This window comes from Haliotis asinina, chromosome 2 (assembly GCF_037392515.1).
Source record: "Haliotis asinina isolate JCU_RB_2024 chromosome 2, JCU_Hal_asi_v2, whole genome shotgun sequence".
In the NCBI taxonomy this organism is placed as follows: domain Eukaryota; kingdom Metazoa; phylum Mollusca; class Gastropoda; order Lepetellida; family Haliotidae; genus Haliotis; species Haliotis asinina.
The window spans coordinates 63456874-63476196 of NC_090281.1; the positions used below are offsets into that span (position 1 = coordinate 63456874).

Below are 19323 nucleotides of genomic sequence, written 5' to 3' on the forward strand. Positions count from 1 at the left end.
TACCCTGGTACACATCATTGACTCGTTCTCTCTCGCTTTTCCAGAGATCCTTGTAGCAGTGAAACACGTCGCTGTCGTCGATGCTCAGCACCTCGTTACCGCTGATCTTGACGGTCGTTTTCTTGATGATAGCTCGGCCCACGTTCCGCACTAGCTCGCGTTTGTCGTTGTCGGAGGTCAACGTGATATTAAACGCCAGTCGAACAGTGCCTGGTACAATGAGGTCATTCTCACCAAGGTTTGGAAATCTAACCAACAGAGTTTGGTTCTGGTCTATCTTGCTGGGATTGTTGGTGATGGTCACCGACTGTCGCACGGCTCTGGCACCTAATGGCTCTCTCAATTTTCTGAAAGGATCTAATTTTCTACCGTACATTGTTATATAAAAGAAATATATTTTTAATACTAATGGATGAAGACATACCTATGGATGATATGTGGGACGATAGTGCCCAGGCATTCGATGATGAGCAGGAGACCTCATTTACTAGTTTGCCATTGAGCCAACAACTTTTAGAAACAACGGTAAATGATTATTACGAAAGTTTAAAAAGTGATAAAAACTACGTTGAACCCCAGGGTCGATACCATAAGGATTTTTTTATTGATACAAAGGGTGTTCTACGTCTTAAGTCTGCCCCAAAGGTTGACCTCTTTAACAAGATCACTAAAAAACCACTGGCCTTGTCAACTCTAGCCAGCCGCAATGGTGGTGCTGAATTTATCCGTGAACATCTAAACATGCGTGATTACGGTGGTGCAATACCTAAGACTGTTAAAGAAGATCTGCAAGCTACCAGATCCCACCTCACCACTATAGATGAAATGACGCCAGAGCGTGCTACAGAAGCCTCGGACAGCATAGAAAAACTGTTGAGCACCTACTGGGACAAACCGTTACCGGGGTTTGACTTTCCGGTAAGGGAACTGCGCGGCTTAGATGAAGCCGTGAAACGCGTGCGTGGAGAACTCGTGAACAACATGGGGAAACTGAACGAAATCGACGAGCACATCGCTAGGGAAAAAACCAAACTCACCGAAACTGACGACGATGATATGAAGCGTCGCATCAATGAACGAATACGTGATTTAGAAGACGAGAAACGTACACGATTGGAAGCCGCTTCCTCGAATCGTGAACATCTTCGATCCCAGATCAGTCGTATTCGGGAAACAATCGATAGAATACTGAACGAGGATACAACTTTAGCCAACAAGATTCGGATATTATTCCGGGAGCAAGGGATCACCATCGCCAGCATTCTGACTGCATTGGGTTTCATCATATCAACCTTGGTGGTGTCACTGGTGGGGGGAACCCCTGTTGGGTCTACAGGAGGCGGCGGAACTCCAAGTGGTGGTGTTAAAGACTGGATTAAAAAACTCGGGGAAGGCCTAGCTAAACTGGCTGGTAAAGCCGCCGAAGCCCTTCCCGGCATCCTGGGTAGCATCGTCTCGTGGTTGTTGAGCGCTCTGTCTAAAACTGCCATGTGGCTCAGTCAAAACCTGTGGGCAGCCATCGTCGCAGTGGCGGGTCTGGTGTACGTAGCGGCTAAGAAATCTTTAACCAAATAAGTCCCAAAGCTACCCCGCCAACCACTAGGGCTGTTTTATTATCAATATGCTGCTGATAGGTGGTGGAAACCCCCGGGGGTACCTCCACATGAACTTTAGGCTCCGGTGGTGGCGCAACTATACCCTTTTCACGTGGTTGGGTGTGTGGGATATAGGGGGTGTTAATATCGGGGTTGATACCCAACTTTTGATCCTTCGTGGCTATGACTATTTCGTTGTTATAACCCACCACTTTTTTTATTCTCAGTTGCATATCACTCGGAGCCATGTACAACCCCACGCCGAACACGTAATTGACTTTCGATCTGGCGTATTCTAACACGTTTTGGTAGCGTTCGATGGCCCGCGGGAGATCAACTGGAGAATTGATAGCATCCTCAACGTTGGAAACGAATTGTGTCTGAGCGTCGTAAGCAGTTCCCTTACCGAGGATGTTAGAACGCGTCATCGACTGCGCACCCAACACCGCCCACACGTACGTTCGAATCGAGTCGTTCAAGCGTATTGTACCAGCACGAGTGAATCCTTTCGATGTTTTTGAGATCATTTTAGTCCAGGCTGTGGCTGCATCAGGACTTGTTTGTTTTATACAGCTGACATGGATCTTTTCATTCGTTGTGGGGCCTGTAAATGTATGACGGTGTGGGTTGTATGAACCATCTTTAGAACCAGCATAATATTTTCCGGACCTGTAGAAGTACACGAGAACTATACCGAGACCATGGTTCACACCAGGAAGGCGAAAGTCTTTATTCGTTGGAATCTCAAACTCCCCACAAATACGTTCATAAGCGCGTCTATCATAGGGGTTATTCGTCATACTCCACGCTTTATCTTGGGGAAGAGGAGCACTTATTTCCTTCAATATTCGTCTCGTTTGATAATAAATATGAAACAAAACAACTGCCTTACTCAGTTCGTCTATACCGTAGTCTGGTTTCACACCCGACCCTGTCGTCGCACACCACACAGCAAAGTTGAGTTGGTTCTGCCAAAACTGCATTGGGTTTTGATTCCAGTTTACCACCGCCTGCGCGTTATTAACAGACACGACATACTTTTCAAAGATATCAATAAAGGTTGTTTTAAACCCAGTACCATCTGCATTCACCACGATTTTCAAGTGTGCTAAATCCATATTATAATTTATAATTCATATATTATAATATGTACATAACACTTCCAGGAATAACTAGCGGTGAGGCCGTTCAGCTGACGCACGCGATCGATAACACGTCAGGTCAACTCGAAGTCGCACTCTGCGATATCACCTACCTACCGCAATGGACTAACATCAACGCCAGCAACAATAAGCTGTTCGTCAGTGGAACTCGCAGTCAAATAACTGACGGCTACTACAGCGTGTGCTCGCTAAACGACGAGGTCTTCAAACCCCTGGGAGCCGAACTCAAGATGAACGACTCAAACGGTACAGTGGTGTTAATCAACAACGGAAGAACCTCCTTGAGGCTCGGCCGACCATTAGCGAGGATACTCGGTATGTCTCCTGACGAGATAAAACCAACAACAACCGTCACAGGCACGAAGTTACCCGAACTAGTACCGTACCGAGAGCTATACATTCATCTAGGTCAGGTTAGCACAACGTATAACATTCAAGGAGGCCACCCTTCCACTATACTGAGAGCAGTGCCGGTGAAAACTGAGAAATTCAACGACGGTAGAACCGAGTCGTTTTCACCACGGCAGTATAAGAGATTAACCCAGGGCAACATACCTGAGCTGACAATATCGGTGTTAGATATAAATCATAATCCTGTAAATATAGGATACCTCAGCTTAACGCTTCACGTAACATGACCAGCGCACAAGGACCCGGAGTGAAAAAATGTGTCAATATCGGGATCTCCGACCTCGGAGACACACGCGGTTTCGACGCTCCCGGAGTAGATGGTAAATCATACGCCTTGCAACTAAAAAACAACATTTACAAACGCGTTGAAATCCCCTCTGGTGGAGCCCTAAGTGATATGATAGATACCACAGGGGCAACAGCCAACACTAAGTACGCCCTCGTCAACACCGGTGATGACAACTGGAGAATATACCCATCATTCGGAGGTAAACTGTTCGACTTAGACGATGTTGAGAGCACTACCGTCGTCAAAAACAAACCATATATGCTCGTCTTCACCGAAGATGACAAGTGGGTGTTGTTACCCGATAACAAATGGTTTCTCAATATTAGACTCGTCTCCCCTTACGTGTTCACGGATAACAAAGACAACCACCTAAACAAAGTCGTGAACAATGGAACCCTGCTCGTGGCTTACGTCCCAACTCAGAGACGTAGCATAGTCGTCAGCCCAGTCAACACTATAGCAGCCCACATGCTATCGAGTAAACCGGCCATGCAAAACGTGAAATTGCAGTTGGTGTCTGAATTCGAAGGCGTGGTTAAGATACTAGAGAGTCTACCGGCAAACTCAACACTGTTCATCAAAGTCTACCTAGGGGAACCATCGGGGAATGATATCGAAATCGTGAAGGGGATCAAACTCGGGTGGGTGAAACGACACCAGTTTCAAGTTTGCAACGTTTACGTGCGGGTGGGTGTCGACTCCAAGACCAGTCTGCAGGGGGTCAACGTGATCGTGGAAAATAAGATATCACTAATCAATATCTTCCTGCCTGACAACATACACTTCATGGGTATGAAGTTAACCCCTGAATTATTATCAGAAAACCAGTTGGAAATTATATCATAATAATATAATAATGACCAGTCATCATCCCAACACTACGCTTAACGACCTGGGAGATACGGAGGGATTCGATCAGCCTGGTGAGGAAGATGAATTATACATCCTGCACTTCAAAGACAACGTGTACAGACGGGTGTCGTTATCAGATTTAAAAGAACCCAAATGGCCGATCAACTTAACACTCGCCTCACCTTATATCACAACAAAAGAGGGGGGGAGGTTTATCTCTAAGATTAGGAATAACGGTATCTGGCCCGGGGATTTCATTATGGGGAATGAAGAAACAGCCACGGTATATTTTCATGAAGGGAAAATTGGATTACTTTCTGGAATAGAAAATAAATTAACATTTAGTAGTAGTTATTTACACGGAAGGCAGCTTGAGATATACTCCCCCTACACAGTCATCATAGAAGTCATGTTTACGTATTTTGACCAGGAAAACTCCTCGAAAGGACGTCAATTTTTACCCGGGGTGTCAATACACTGGTTTACCGAACACTTAAATCAATATTGCCGTATTGTTATACAACAGGATACCCACGGGGCCCCTATAAACCGCTTAATAAGCCTCCCTGGGGTTTTTATTACAACAGAAAAGTCTATTAGCCTCTCACCTATTATCATTCGTTATGATCTACTCCTTATAGGCTTCAAATACATTGATAGATTTTTAACTGAACCCCAATTAAAATATTTTTCAAAATATATATTATAGGATGGGTCTGTACCCAGTCGTAGAGGAAGTAGCGAAGACGTTGGAAACCGTAGATGGGTTCCGCTTGAGGCAGTTATGTGATGTGAAACGTCAACTAGAACAAGACCGTGACACGCGAAAAGCATTATGTAAAAAGTACAATAGAGCTTTCAATATCGTGGACGGGGCTGACACTACCCTTATGGCAACCAGCATGGGACTAGGGGCGGCAGGCGTTGGGTTGTTAACCACCATCGTGGCTGCACCTATAGTGTTAGGTATTGAAATAACGGCTGGGGTGACAGGGTTGGTAGGGTTGGCGCTTAAGTTAGTATCACGCAGACTTAATCGTAAGGCATTGAAACACGACGAGATCAGGGTTCTGGCTGAAGCAAAACTCAACACAGTGAGTGAGCGAATTTCCACGGCACTCTCTGACAGTAAGATCTCAGAAGAGGAGTTTAGTTCAATCCTCTCTGAACTCAAAAAATATAATGAAATGAAACAAGATATTCGATCCAAGTCTCGTAAGTCTGCTATCAGCGAGGACGAGAAAAAAAAGTACATAGCACAGGGAATACAAAAAGCCCAGCAAGCCTTTATTATGAACACCAAAGAGATCGTAGGCGGTTCACATTAAACTGTTTCATTGATATAAACATAACATAGCCGTAAGCGAGCCACCGATCCTATATGGTCAGTCAAAACTTACAACAAATTATTGATCGTACCGTACGGCACAGTATTACCGCCTGCCAAGTCACGGTAAACGTGATGGCGTGGCTTTGTAGTAGGGGCAATAGTAGCAAGAGCTAATGGTCCCACCAAAGCCTCATTTAGTAAATGAGGCTTTGTAGAGGGGTTTTTGAAAAGTGTTTTCGGACTGTCATTCCCTATACTACTGAAAACATCTTTGTCATTTCTGGCCAAGCTATTTCCTCCAATATTTACTTGCACGTTTCCCACGTCAGTAGTGTCGCAGGTACTGATCTCACATGTTGCTCACCATAAGCCGGGCGCAGGTACATACAGGTATCGCACGGTGTACGCCCGCGACGTGACATGGGCAGAGGGTGGTGTCAACGCCGGCGAGGTAAGCCACATACCAGCATTACCCTTAGAGCAAACGGATATTACCCAACCCGTGTCAGAAGGGCTCAATTTGCCACACCTCCCTACCCTAAATACCGCATCGCTATTCATAATACGAGTTCCCATGTACAACTAGCTATCCCATGAATATTACAAGGCTGGCTATGTAAGTTTGATCAGGGCAGAGGTATATCAGCTACCTGTTTGTTTACTCAGTGCAGACTGGATGGATATTGTACACCGTCGTCGGAATCCGCCACAGGACAATGCCGATGACGTGTCGGGTTCATCATATCACCGGGTTGTTGACCCTAATCTGACCCGAAACTGTGAAATGATTAGCAGTGAAGAAATCCTGTTTGAAGCCCGGAGTTTAGAACGATAGTCCAAAACATCTTCAAGCTGAAGCGACTGTCAATAACATGGTGCATTGCTGATGGTTAAGTGCTCAGTAAAAACCTGCTTTCCAAATTCGTCACTAAAATGAATTAAGTCAACGAAGCGTTATAATCGTGTCTTTTAAAACCAGCACGTTCTTGCGAGCAGCGCATAATATCGCAGAGTGATATGTAGTGAAAGTAAATATGAATGTTGAATTACACAGCCGCATATTAGGTTACAGTATTAATTCGTGCACCTTCACATACGTTTCAAACATGTGTAAAGATTGTATTTGCAATCACAGGAAAGAATCTCGAAATGTACGTTAATGCTGAAGCACATAATTTTATCATGATATAGATGTCAGTTCCTTACAACCTTCATACATTTAGTACATAGGTTTGTGCCCAGTGGAGTGTAAACATCTTAGTCGATACCCTCTCTACATGATGTGTTTTAATGTTAAATGCATTGCTAAAGGGTCCTGATCATTGATCCGTGAGCAGAAATAAAGACACTTTATATCTCAGCAATTTGCCCCTCTGGCCTTGTAGATTAAAGTATAGGCTTCAGGCTGGACTAGTATTGAGTGGGCCACCTGACCAGACAGAGTCAAACCGACTTCAAGTTACGTGAAACACCAAGGAGTGGCCGATTATCAAGTTCATAGAACGCGACTAGACAGATAAGCATGTATGCACCATTAAACTTACGGACATACAAAACGTAAATCATACTGAATGTGTTATGTAGAAAGCAACATTTTAATGAAAACACGAACATAATGCGTTGAGGAATGTGCTACGCAACCGGAGAATGTTGTAAGCTGTTAAATATCAAGCCCAGCGTTCAGTCGTGATTTTCACTGCGTCTATCAACAGACTTTGCCTTGCCATCCCACATGCAGCTGAGTCTGTGTGATACACATTCGTTATTTGCAGGTTTGCTTGTTATTTAACACTGAAAACAAATATTTCAGCTATAGGAAGACGATCAGAAACGAAATCGAGTCTCGACCAGACGATCCAGTGATCTTGTGTCGACTCTGAGTAACTGTCCACACAGGTGTAATGACACGCAAGGCACTAACCTCATCGCTGAGGCTGGGGAACCGGTATTCCTGATATATGGTTTGTTGAGCGAGTACGTGGGATTCACACAGTGTACTGTACTGTCTGTTGCCGTATTATTTTTCTGAAGACATTAAATATTGTATATAAAGATACAATTTTGCTTAGTTCATGTGTCTTGATGATAACGATGTATTGAAATCGGCGCAGATGAACCAACGGCGTTATCGTTGAGCTTGCATACCAAGATTGGGACACATGTTGACGGTTATTGAGAAATCATAGGTGACTAAATATTGGTTGATCATAGTCTGGTCGGCTGATGTCACGTGGTGGGAGCAAGCTGCAGTTTCTCATACTATCATCTGAATGCAGATAAAGCATTGCGGTATCACTATCTATACACGCCCATTCCACGTTAGAGTCAACTCAACAACTGGTGGGACCATTGCAACCTGTCGCTGTCCCCGGTCCACGTCTCCGCCGTGTTGTTACAGTGGACAGAACTGTCTTTGTCACTTCAGCATCATCCGCAATCCGTCTCGTAGACAGTACTGCTAAACCCATACCATACGAACTAAAACTGTTTCAGCCGAAAAGATACAAGTTCAATTCGTGGAAGCTGTAATACCTTCATCTGTGCGTGTCGTAACAAATATTCCATTAAAAAGAGGTTAAACTTTTGAACTAAGACGGGGGAACGCAATCTCATCAGGCCATCTGGAGAAGAGTTGTGAAATCGTGACCCACACTGAGATCTGATAGAAGAAAACCATGCGAAATATTACCTATATGTGTGCCTTGTTGATGGTGTGTGTGGCTTCTACGACGCCAATACGTAAGTCAGTCACGGCCGTGTTTATTACGCTTTGGTATACGTGTTGACAAGCCCATTACTACCAATAGTCTCTTGTTTGGTTATGCTGCCTCCTACCACTCGTATTTACTTTGGGAATTTTGCCTACTTGGCATATTTGTAATGGGTATTGACATTTGTTGGGTTCGCATTTCGATTTGATTTGAAGACTCTGTGTTTTAATTCGTCATGTTTCTTGTCGGGGTTTGACATTACCCAAAGTTGGACGCAGTAAAACATTACATAATTTCGTCGATAAGTCGCGCAAAAACGAATGATCAAATGTCACGCACATGTGACGTAACCGACAAAGGAGGACACCAAGCTTGATATCATGTGGGGAATAGAACCCGTCTCATCGTCCATGTTTCTTGTCGGACATTTGACATTTTCCAGATTTGGATGTAGGAAAGCTTCACATAATTTCGTCGACAAGTCCCACAAAAATTCATAATCAAATGTCACGCTTATGTTACTTAATCGCTAAATGTCACCTATGTCACAAAATCTGCTTTGAGGCATCCAGGAATATACTGACCATTTTATTTGTCCTTTTAATGCGGTATATATGTAACACGCAAGGAGGACACCGAGCTTGATACCCATTTTGGGAGTAGAATCCGGTCCGTCGTCGTGAGGAGCGAATGCTGTTACCCAGTCATCCCCTACAGAAGCGATACAGTCTTCGAGGTTTATTTTGTACCTAAGCTTGGAAAGGGGCGGTGGGGTAGCCTAGTGGTTAAAGCGTCCGCCGAAGACCCGTGTTCGATTCCACACATGGGTACAATGTGTGAAGCCCATTTTCTGGTGTCCCCCGCCGTGACATTGCTGGAATATTGCTAAAAGCGACGTAAAAACTTAACTCACTCACTCACTCACTCGCTAAGCTTGGAACTTGCGGCTCTGGCACGGTCAGATGAGTCAACTTCAGTGTTCACATATTTGTTGCAACAAACGGTCGATGGGTGTATTGTTTACATACAGACTGTTGGTCAGGGACATCACCCTTAAACAAATCTGAGGTATAGAGTTTATATTCCTGTCTTGTGAGGGTTGCTGTTCATGATTTCAGTCACTGGGCTGCTTGATCTAAACTCTTTCATTTACACGCGTTTTATATCAGAAGTTACGCTGTGTGGCTTGTATTTATACTACAAACAAAAAGTATGGGAACACGGTAACAACTGATGCCTATATGTAGACTTGGTGACGTCATTTATACGCTAAGTAGGTATATGCAACTTTTTGTGAGCCTTATGGGCAAATTAAACGACATGGTAGAACTTACAGTGAGGCAACTGATTCAATATTCGTTGATTTTGAGTGAAATGAAACATCGTCAAAAACGCGAAAAACAAGGGTGCTGAAACACACCAGCACCATGCTTGATTCAAAGGCCCAAACACAACGCCATGTGGATATTTGTTTGGCTTGAGTATTGCACTCTGCCACACTTAATGTATAATTTTGTGCAGTCATTCACTAATTATGTAACACTCATTTCCATTAGATAGATACTGGTGTTGCATCTGTGTGTGGTCGGTGATATGATATTTACCGTAGAATGCTTTTCTTCATTGGGTAGCATGTGCTTGTTAATTGTCCTATTATCTATATAGTGTAATCAACAGGAAGGTACTTACAAGGGGTTATTATGAGGCACTGAAGCTTTTATCACATAGGCTTCCTTTATAATAACAATAGTAGAAAGGGTTTTGAAATACTTTCAGTTGTAAATGAATTCCATACAAAGTGTACGTTAAAACGCAGTATGTGAACATATGCGTTGGACCTTATTTTTCATATCTCCCGATCTGCGAGTACAATAGGATCCTGTCACCTCTTGGCTCATGAATGACGGCGATGTGACGGGGCTATTTGATTCGCATTACAACTGTGTCACACACACTCTCAAGTGGATGGGTAATGAACGCTGCCACCACGCGCCGCTGTACTTGGGTTTTCATGTAATGCTTTTTAGTGTATGATTTACTGACATTTGGAGTGGATGACAAATGGCCTCTAATGCGACGTGCGTATCTGACCACACACTCTCCAGCTCTGTACATCACACTGCCTGAGTTGGACATACTTATTTACTGCCTTCAATACGCTCCTGGTACATTGAAGAAAGATAAAGGTTGGCCTGTTATGAATGAATTGCAAACAATGCACCTCACGCAGTTGTATACATAACTACGAACGTACGATATTTTAACCCATTATGGGGGTTTCTCAGTAGTAAATGGATTGTGTTTATGTAAACATAAATCATATACCTGAGTTTTGGTACATATTTGTACAAGGCCTCGCTGGTTGTGTAAACGTAAACGTGCCACATCCATACTTTCTCGGTCACGGGATGAAGTATTACATTAGCATAAAAATCCACTCATTGATATATCAATCAAATACAGGGAACACCGCAATGGGAACGTGTACTCCGCCATCGTTTTTCTGCCACACCCACTGCCAGTTAAAGTTAATAAAGTTGTAAGTCCATACCATACGTTGTTATGTTACCTTCCAATTTCTGAGTGCCCACCAAGCATCCTAAGTATGTTAGGAAGAATTTTCTGTAAATACTAGATGTGATGTCGACAACAGCAGCTCTCATACCACATTGATACAGGGACGTCGGTAACATGTTTCGTTACAGCGTTTGCTCATCAAACTGAACGTGATGTCTGGTGTAACCGCTCTGGTATTGTTTTAATATTGTTAAAGTGGGCGCCCCCACTAACTTCTCAGCGTCAATATATTTTCATTAGAAGCCTATTAAAATCTAAAGCCTATGAAAATTGTAAGATCAAACCATGCCGACTGAGTTTGGAAAGCTCACCGTGTACTCTTGTCAGGAGAAAGTGAAAGTTCTTTCACACTCGTAAACTGCAGACCCATTTCCCCTTTAAAGAGACAAAAAGGTGTTTACAGCGTTATTCGTGGATCTGTAGGAAGTCTTTGAAGAACAAAAACAAAATACATCACGAACACAATCAGAGACACGGACCAAACAAGCGCCTCATCAGCGCAACATGCTTCTCTATTTTAGTTCGGACTGGGACGGAGGTAGACACTTCCGTACACACAGCACATTCCGTGCATGCTGACAGCCCCACCAATCAGAGTGATTCAAATCCAGATTGTTGCAACACTTGAAATACAATTGGTGCACTGGGAGATAATGTTTGCTTCACGACTTTACTCACAACGGACAGATGCATGTTTCTTATATGTGGAAAGTAACGACGCTTCATCTATATAGTATTCGTTTCACGTGCCGAGTATTGCCTACACATGTTGTCTTTTTGACAGATGAAATATCACAAAAGGCATCTGTGTGTGGAAAATGTCATGTATAAAGACTTTTTTTGTTCCTTCCACATCCTATTACGTGTTTTACCTGAGCGGTGCCCGATATGTTTCGTTTTGGATCATTCAAATGCTATTAAACTCTAAATGTAAAGTTATTTTGAAATTCAAGACATATTTTGTTGTGCAACCCTGATTATACTTTGTTGATTTTCAAGCTTGACTTTCAGAGTTGTTGGGTCGGTCATACGCGCGTTAACCTTGCTCCAAGGCCGTACTGAATGCTAAGCCCGTGAACGTACGTGTATGGTAATTCTGTTCTATGAGGACGCCAGCCTGTCGGAAATTATCATTTTTACATTCGAGTCCGTAGAGTGACAACTTTCACTGCCATGTCCAGCCTTGAGGTCTAGGACGAGCACTGCTAAATACGATGTCTAACGGCAGACCATGGGTATTCAATTCATTCTTAAAATGTATGCAGGTTCGACTCTCAGGACAGAACCATTTCTATTTACAATGTATGAGGGTTCGAGTCCTAGGTCAAGGCCTTGCCGGGGATTGAATTGCTATATATCCGGGACTGAGTCTGAGGAGCATGACATTTAACTATACACAGACAACTGATTAACGTAACGGAGGAAGAGTGAGTGAAAGTGACTGATTTCACAACGCTTTTAGAACACCCCAGAATCACCAAGTCTGAAATACCAGTATGGTTTCACACACTGTACCCATGTTGAGAATCACACTCGGGTGTTCGACATAGTGGCCCAATGTGACAAGCGAACGCTTGTACCTGTGGTCATTCCAATCACCAGATAAGGAGTTTATGATAGTTTGTTTAAACCCACCTCTGGGAGGGGACAGTCTGTGAAATCACGTCTCACCCGTGACACCATCCAAATCTTACATTATTTTGGACGAGCACGGAAAGCCTTTTACTGTGTATAGCCGTTTAAACATCGATCGTGTTATTTTGAGATAGTAGGGTTGTCAGTGAAAAAGACTGAGTCTCGAGGTGATAGAGGAGGGTGTTTAATCTGAATCATTACGTTTTGAGTCAGAATTTAAATTTTCGAGCATTTACGTAGCGGTGGAGAGACTTGAACAAAAGCAGTTTCTCCTGGACTCTGAACAGCTGTGTTGGTCGTCAACTGTGGCCAAGCAATGGCCTACCGGTGACAGTGCAGACAGTTCGCAAAGGTCACTTCGCACGGCCATGTTAACCCCAAGCAGCACAGACTTGTGTCACGCCGTGACCTTGACGTTACCTTGGCGTGACGTCACACTGTCTGTTCGTCGCTCATGCTAATACATCCAGACTGACGGGATTACGGACCCTCCAACAACAAACCCCCAAATGAGTAACGTGCTGTCAATTTTAACAAGCTAGTTCGGAAAACAATTTGCCACTTTCTCCACTCGTGGCGCTTGTCGTCGGTTTTACCCATCGCGACTTGGTGTTTGCGTATGGTGGTCGTTATGTATTGACTCAGACACCTGCTAGCGACATGACCCTCGAACCTGCATACGTCTCTCTCTCCCAGGTGGAGCTTGCCGCCATCAGTAGTTGTACTGGAGGACAAATGAGGTGCAATTTACGGTGAAGGGTGGTGGCGCACCCAACAGTTGGTCATAATGTTCACTGTTGATGTGTTATATATCTTGACACTAATGGAAAAAAGATACATTGGTGGTACCAGATTTACGACCACGACTGACCTTTAACCCATGTAATGAATATGAATATTACCGACATATAGGATTTATATCTTGCATCTGTGTGTGACCATTCTAAACTCAATAGTCTATATTAGGTATTGTTTCAGATTTTGTACCAGATACGTACGTCACAGCGACGTTGTGCTTCCTTCATTAAAATTTTGTTGAGATCAATAATGGAAACTCCTCTCTCAGCAGGGCCTGGACATGACATATCGATTTTCAGTGAGGGAATTTGTGTCAGGAAGTTGGATCGAAACAGATTATTGATTCGGATAGATTGTGGTTCCTCTTTAAAGATATGTTTTGTTTTGGAACATGAGAATATTCCCAGTGAGATTCCTCCCCGTGGTAAGACTTAGCGAAAGTTCATCCTGCTGGTATGTGTGCACTAAATTTGTATATTTCGTTTCAGATACATGGAAATGTGAGGCTCCCAAGCCACCTGACCACGGCTTCATTGACGGCACTGACTTCAGTCTCGGCGCCACTGTGCACGTGCGATGTGATGACGGCTACTATTTGGTTGGTGCCTCGGTGATCACGTGTGTGGCTGTACCGGATCCCTTTCATAAACATGTGCAGTGGGACCCCATAGGACAACGAGAATGCAAACGTAAGCAATGCATTACCGATGGTGCTAGAAAATAGTGTAGGATCTTTCCGCTGTTTGAAATTACGCATCACGTTCTCAGTGCTGAATAGTGGAACGAAGTGACATGGCGTTACGTTTCTTAACCTCTGAGTACCGTGCTACGTTGAAACTGTATTCCATGTTCACACTAACTTTCCATGTGGGAAATTTCGTAATTTCGATTATCTCATTGGATATTCTGTAAGTTTGAAATAATTCACCAGAAAGGTATCTTACGGATATCCAGTATCATCTATACAAGAAATAGATAACTGGGGTCTACAGTAACATTTGACAACGCTTAAAACGTTATCCGTCTGTAGACATTTAATCCAACATCCGTGCTTTTGTTATGTATCTTTCGTAGACCAGTTAGTGGAGACGTCAAAATTGAATTGAGAGAATATACACTATTGAATGCAACATATTTTGTTTCAGCGAGGAAGCGAATGCAGAGTGAGAACGAATTACAGTACAAATTTATTCCCGAGCAAGCTGTCTCCCTCGATGACTATGAACCTAAATATGGTCAGTTCGGCTCTGGACCCTACAGTGACCCAAAAGGTGAGACGTGCATGTCCTGCATTGTTGGCATACGGGATGTCCGTGTGTACAGTTTTCGATATTGTTTGTTTAAATGTAAGCATGATGCATGGTACCAAAGAAATGATGTGGCCACTGGATGGAAATGTGCCTGTGCAGAGACATGTTTGTAGGAGCCGGCTGTGTGGTCTCACACTGTCCTAGCTGATTGTGGGTGGATTGTTCCTCATGCTTTCGGTCGCAGGGGGACCTATATATGCTGCTGAGTTCAATGCTGTACTGTTGCAAAACAGGAGACTGAATGTGTGTGTGTGTGTGTGTGTGTCTATATATATATATATATATATATATATATATATATATATATATATATATATATATATATATATATATATATATATATATATATATATATATAATATATTGGTGATAATAACAAGTTAATCGAAAACGGGAAATAATACAGACTTGCTTCATGTAGAGCTTTAGCAATGGTGGGACGGCTGGGCAGTAGGGGGAATAATGTGGTTTAAGAAACTGTAAAACAGCAACATGTAGGCTTGTTCCACTAATATTATCATTATGACGGCAACGGCGCCATAAATGAACATATTCTACCCGTGTCGGGAAATGGCGGGCCTGGCTTAACGAGCGTACTTTTTAGGTAACCGCCGTCTCAAAGTAACAGGTCATTCTTTGAGTCGTAACAGGTTTAAATGTCAAGGCCTACACTGTCTGTGTTGAGTGTAGTAAACAAACATCGCCGTGATCATGTTCATATGACTGAATACTTTTATTAAAAATTCTTTTATGTTGCTGTTTGTGGTTTCAGTTACACCTGGCCCCGAAGGTTTAGACGAGCGGTGTACATTACCGAAGATTGTCGGAACATGCCGAGCTGCACTTCCGAGGTATTATTTCAATATGGAGACGATGGAGTGTGACAGGTTCATTTACGGCGGTTGTGATGGAAACAACAACAATTTCAAAACTTTTGAAGAGTGCCAGCGTTACTGTTCAGTAAACAGTGCGTGATGGTTATTATAGACTAATAACTGCCACAGGTCATAATAATATGACCGGTTATACCAAAGAGACATTTTAAATAGTTAATGGTTTACAATCGGGTGATATTGTATTCATGCACTCATGTGCTGTCACACGTGCAATTTCGATATATGGTCATCACGTGTACGATGACGTCATACGTGTTGTGACGTAAATTTGCATGCGGATTCTGTGATGTGAGAATGGCTATGGATATATCATGTCATGTTGTTGTGTACATGGAGGCTGTCTGAAGACTGTTTCCATATTTGTCCGTTTTGGCATTCGGGATACGACATTTTTTGTGTCCACCGCCGTGATAACTCACCTACTCACTGACTTACTCCGGGTTACGATAGGCTCCATCTATCTTAACATAGTGTCTGTGCGCATCCCCCGTCACATAGATGGAATACTACCCAACATAACTTTTAGATTCCTCGTTCACCTGGGTGGATGAATGCCACCGTAGCCACAGAGTGTGGAGCTTCGAAAATCAATCGCTGTATTTTCTGGTTCAGATTCGATGTTTTTGTAGACCGCAGCTGAGTGCCGTTAATAGATGTTATATGTATAAAATCTAGTGTCGCTAGAGTATGCAATACAAACTATATTTCAGTTCATGGCTACTCTTCAGACAGCCCCCAAACCCGTTCTTTGTTATTTTTTTAACGACAGATATACCGCATTTGTGCATTCTATCTGTTTGAGCATTCCGTGCAGATTCATGTATGTGAATTCCAGGAGTAATTAGGACGATTAAGCTAGTCTTTTGTGTAGGCAAAGAAAACACTTTCAGCGTTTACGTAGCATTAAATGAGATCATGACGGTAATGACATATTTGGCAGACACCACGTTGAATCCTATCTGTATTGACGTACTGCGTGGGGCTTGTGTGTGAATGGTGAATGTACCAAGTGCCTTCTGTAAGACACGGGTTGTAACAGGCCATAACACTGACATATGCTGCTGATACTGTTGGTTACGTGGTAGCCGTTAGTGCCACATGCGTTATGGGGTCACTTTAAGCAGACTCATCTTCCCGATATTCTCGCCACAGTAGGTCGACGTCGAGAACATCGTCAAAATGTCTCGTTATACCGTTGCCCAGGCAGATCACGCTACTGTGAGATCCACAGTCTTCAACATAACCTGATCTGTAAAGGATTATCACGAAGACCCATATATTTTGAAATATTGTATTTCGATATGGTGAAAGCCGACTATATATCATCATGTTGTATATGTTATCTTGTGTGTAAGTAGACGAGAAAACGCCCTTCCATGACATAGTTCCAGAAGGCAGATTGTGGAGCTAATATTTTTATGTGCTTTACTTAGAACATGTAAGTATTTCAGAGAAATGTGGGTCGATGTTGGCCATATTGTTTCAAACCGTGTACACATGGTCTCAGTATTTGGGAAATATGGAAACCATTCAACGTATAATGAATGCTTATCTTCTGTAATTAGTTCGTCCCCAAACTAACAACCACACGGGAATCACAGATAGATGTTAATCCCCTTACCTTTCCATGTCAACGATCCCTTGACATGAAAGATTGAATCTAAGGCGTTCTGTCTTTGCATTAACTTAGTGCTGACTTTGTTGTCCCTTGATTTGCATAAATTGCATTTGAATTGTAAATAGCAAGTAGCTATAATGTATTTAATTTCGTATAATCTATAATTTCATCGTTACTGTTCTCAGCCAATATATTGAAAACTACACGTTGTCATCATTGCAAAATTGTGTTTGTATCAGAACATCTTGTAGTGGTTGTGGAGGGTACGATTCTGTCAATGAGGACTCCCGACTCGGTGTGTTTGTCGTGACTAACATGGGTTAACTTGCACAAAGCGATCTTAGCTTAAACACAGTGGCATCTTTCATACACTGACATAGATAGGATAGTTAGAGCTCTGAGAACGGTCTGTGCAAGTTGTTCCTAAGTGCCGTGGTACAGAAGTCTGCTGTCCTAGGTCTACGTGAAGGTATGAGGGTTGCGAGCATATTAGTGGTAAGATCACCTTGTAGATCGCTACACAGCGTTGCCCTACGTCCACCCTTGTCCCTCGTATTGTCATCATGGAAAACGACTTTATACTGGGTCTCCGCCAGTGTCTTTCACGTCAGAAAAGCAGGGAAGCTGGGGTGACTTAAATCTTGGGCCTCGGACTCATCACTGGTGGAATTCCCCCCTTTAAATACAACGTATGAAGTCTTTTCACGGAATGACATGTAAAAGGACTTAAAGCTATAGTTACCCGCACAGAGCAATTATGTCAGCAAATACAGAACAGGCTAAGATTATGTCAAGTGTTTCACTGTGTACTGACATGCCACGAGTGGAGATTGTCTTTATCATTGAATTGTTTTTATGAGAAGTGAGCCCTTAATTACCATATGGTGATGGCGACCAATAAAACAAAACCCTGCAGAGGATGTGCAAACCCAGCTGTCTTTGTCAGTCTCCTATGGAAAACTGTATTGGATGATAAAAGATTATTCAACCTAAGTTATATGTATTCCTTATGCTTGTTGTGGAAACTTACATTTTAGAGTATGTGTTACTAGTCAAGGATACGAAATACGAGTCTGTTAAACTCAGAGTGATGTAGACTGATATTGATAGCCATTTCCCTCGTGGAACTCTAAAAAAATCCAATGTTCGTTTCAGTGCGTGGCTGCAGTTTTAGTTAAATTTTAAGAAGACTAGCGAATATGTTTCAGCATTTGACCCAAATGTCGAATGCGAATGTTGTGATAAGCTCTTCCTGTAAGTTCTGCTTGTAAATAGATGTAACTGTTATCTCTGAAACAAAATGCAATATTGCAATAATGTTATCCAATATTTCCATGGTGCCAAAGTATGTACATTGATGTATAGTTGATTACTCGTGACCACTGTGTATACGTCGTGTAATCATCGCCTGTAAGTGTACATTGTCTATATGTCATTGTTTAATGTACAGATGAATATCAAAATATTATGTAATTATATGATGTGTCGCTGCAAACTCTTTTCATGTTATTGAAAATAAAGTCATAATTCTATTCCAGTGTGTAGCTCATGTATATAACAGCGATCTGATTGATACGCTCCATTTAAATGAATTTTAGAAAGGCAGTTAAAAAGCAAACTTAAACTATATATCAGGGATGAGCATATGCCTTTCCAACACGATTGGGTGATTGTGGAAACACCTTTGTCAGCAATTTTACACACTATCAACCTGAGCCTGTCATTAGTCGATTCAGGTTCTAAATTTGATCTGGTTGGCTTGATCCACTTGCGTGCCCTAGATTGTCTGAGCAGAACAGAACAGAATAGAACTTTACAGCTTTTCAGGCCGCAAGGCAACGGCATATGAAGATAACGATGATTATACAAATTTTGATGACAAGGCTGGCAGTCCGAGTATACTACAAATAAACTACAAATGATAAACAGTTGTACGTAGTATTTTCTTTCTCACAGAGGACCTCCACCTAGTTTTTCACATTTTGTTTTCAGAAATAAGTGACAGGCGTGGATAATTAATTGTGTTTGCTCTCGCTGGTGTGTCTGATCCAGATTCAATTATTACAAGGACCACAAAGAATGAACAATACAGCATAACCCGTGATAACCCTGAAGACCGTGTACAGACAGATTCTAAC

At 42.6% G+C, this 19323-nt stretch overlaps 1 protein-coding gene across 2 annotated transcripts in view; it reads left to right on the forward strand.

The window, feature by feature from the left end:
* LOC137272780 (uncharacterized) overlaps positions 1-18717 on the forward strand; it is a 41714-nt gene extending 22997 nt beyond the window's left edge. The window contains exons 1-4 of one of the 2 annotated variants that reach the window (XM_067805172.1): positions 7919-8379; positions 13850-14050; positions 14507-14632; positions 15444-18717. In XM_067805172.1, the coding sequence (XP_067661273.1) occupies positions 8316-8379; positions 13850-14050; positions 14507-14632; positions 15444-15646 (594 nt within the window). In that variant the 5' untranslated portion in view covers positions 7919-8315 and the 3' untranslated portion in view covers positions 15647-18717. Of the gene's footprint in view, positions 1-7918; positions 8380-13849; positions 14051-14506; positions 14633-15443 lie in introns of those variants that run through there. The other variant, XM_067805171.1, reaches the window with a different exon arrangement.
* Positions 18718-19323: the final 606 nt, after the last annotated feature.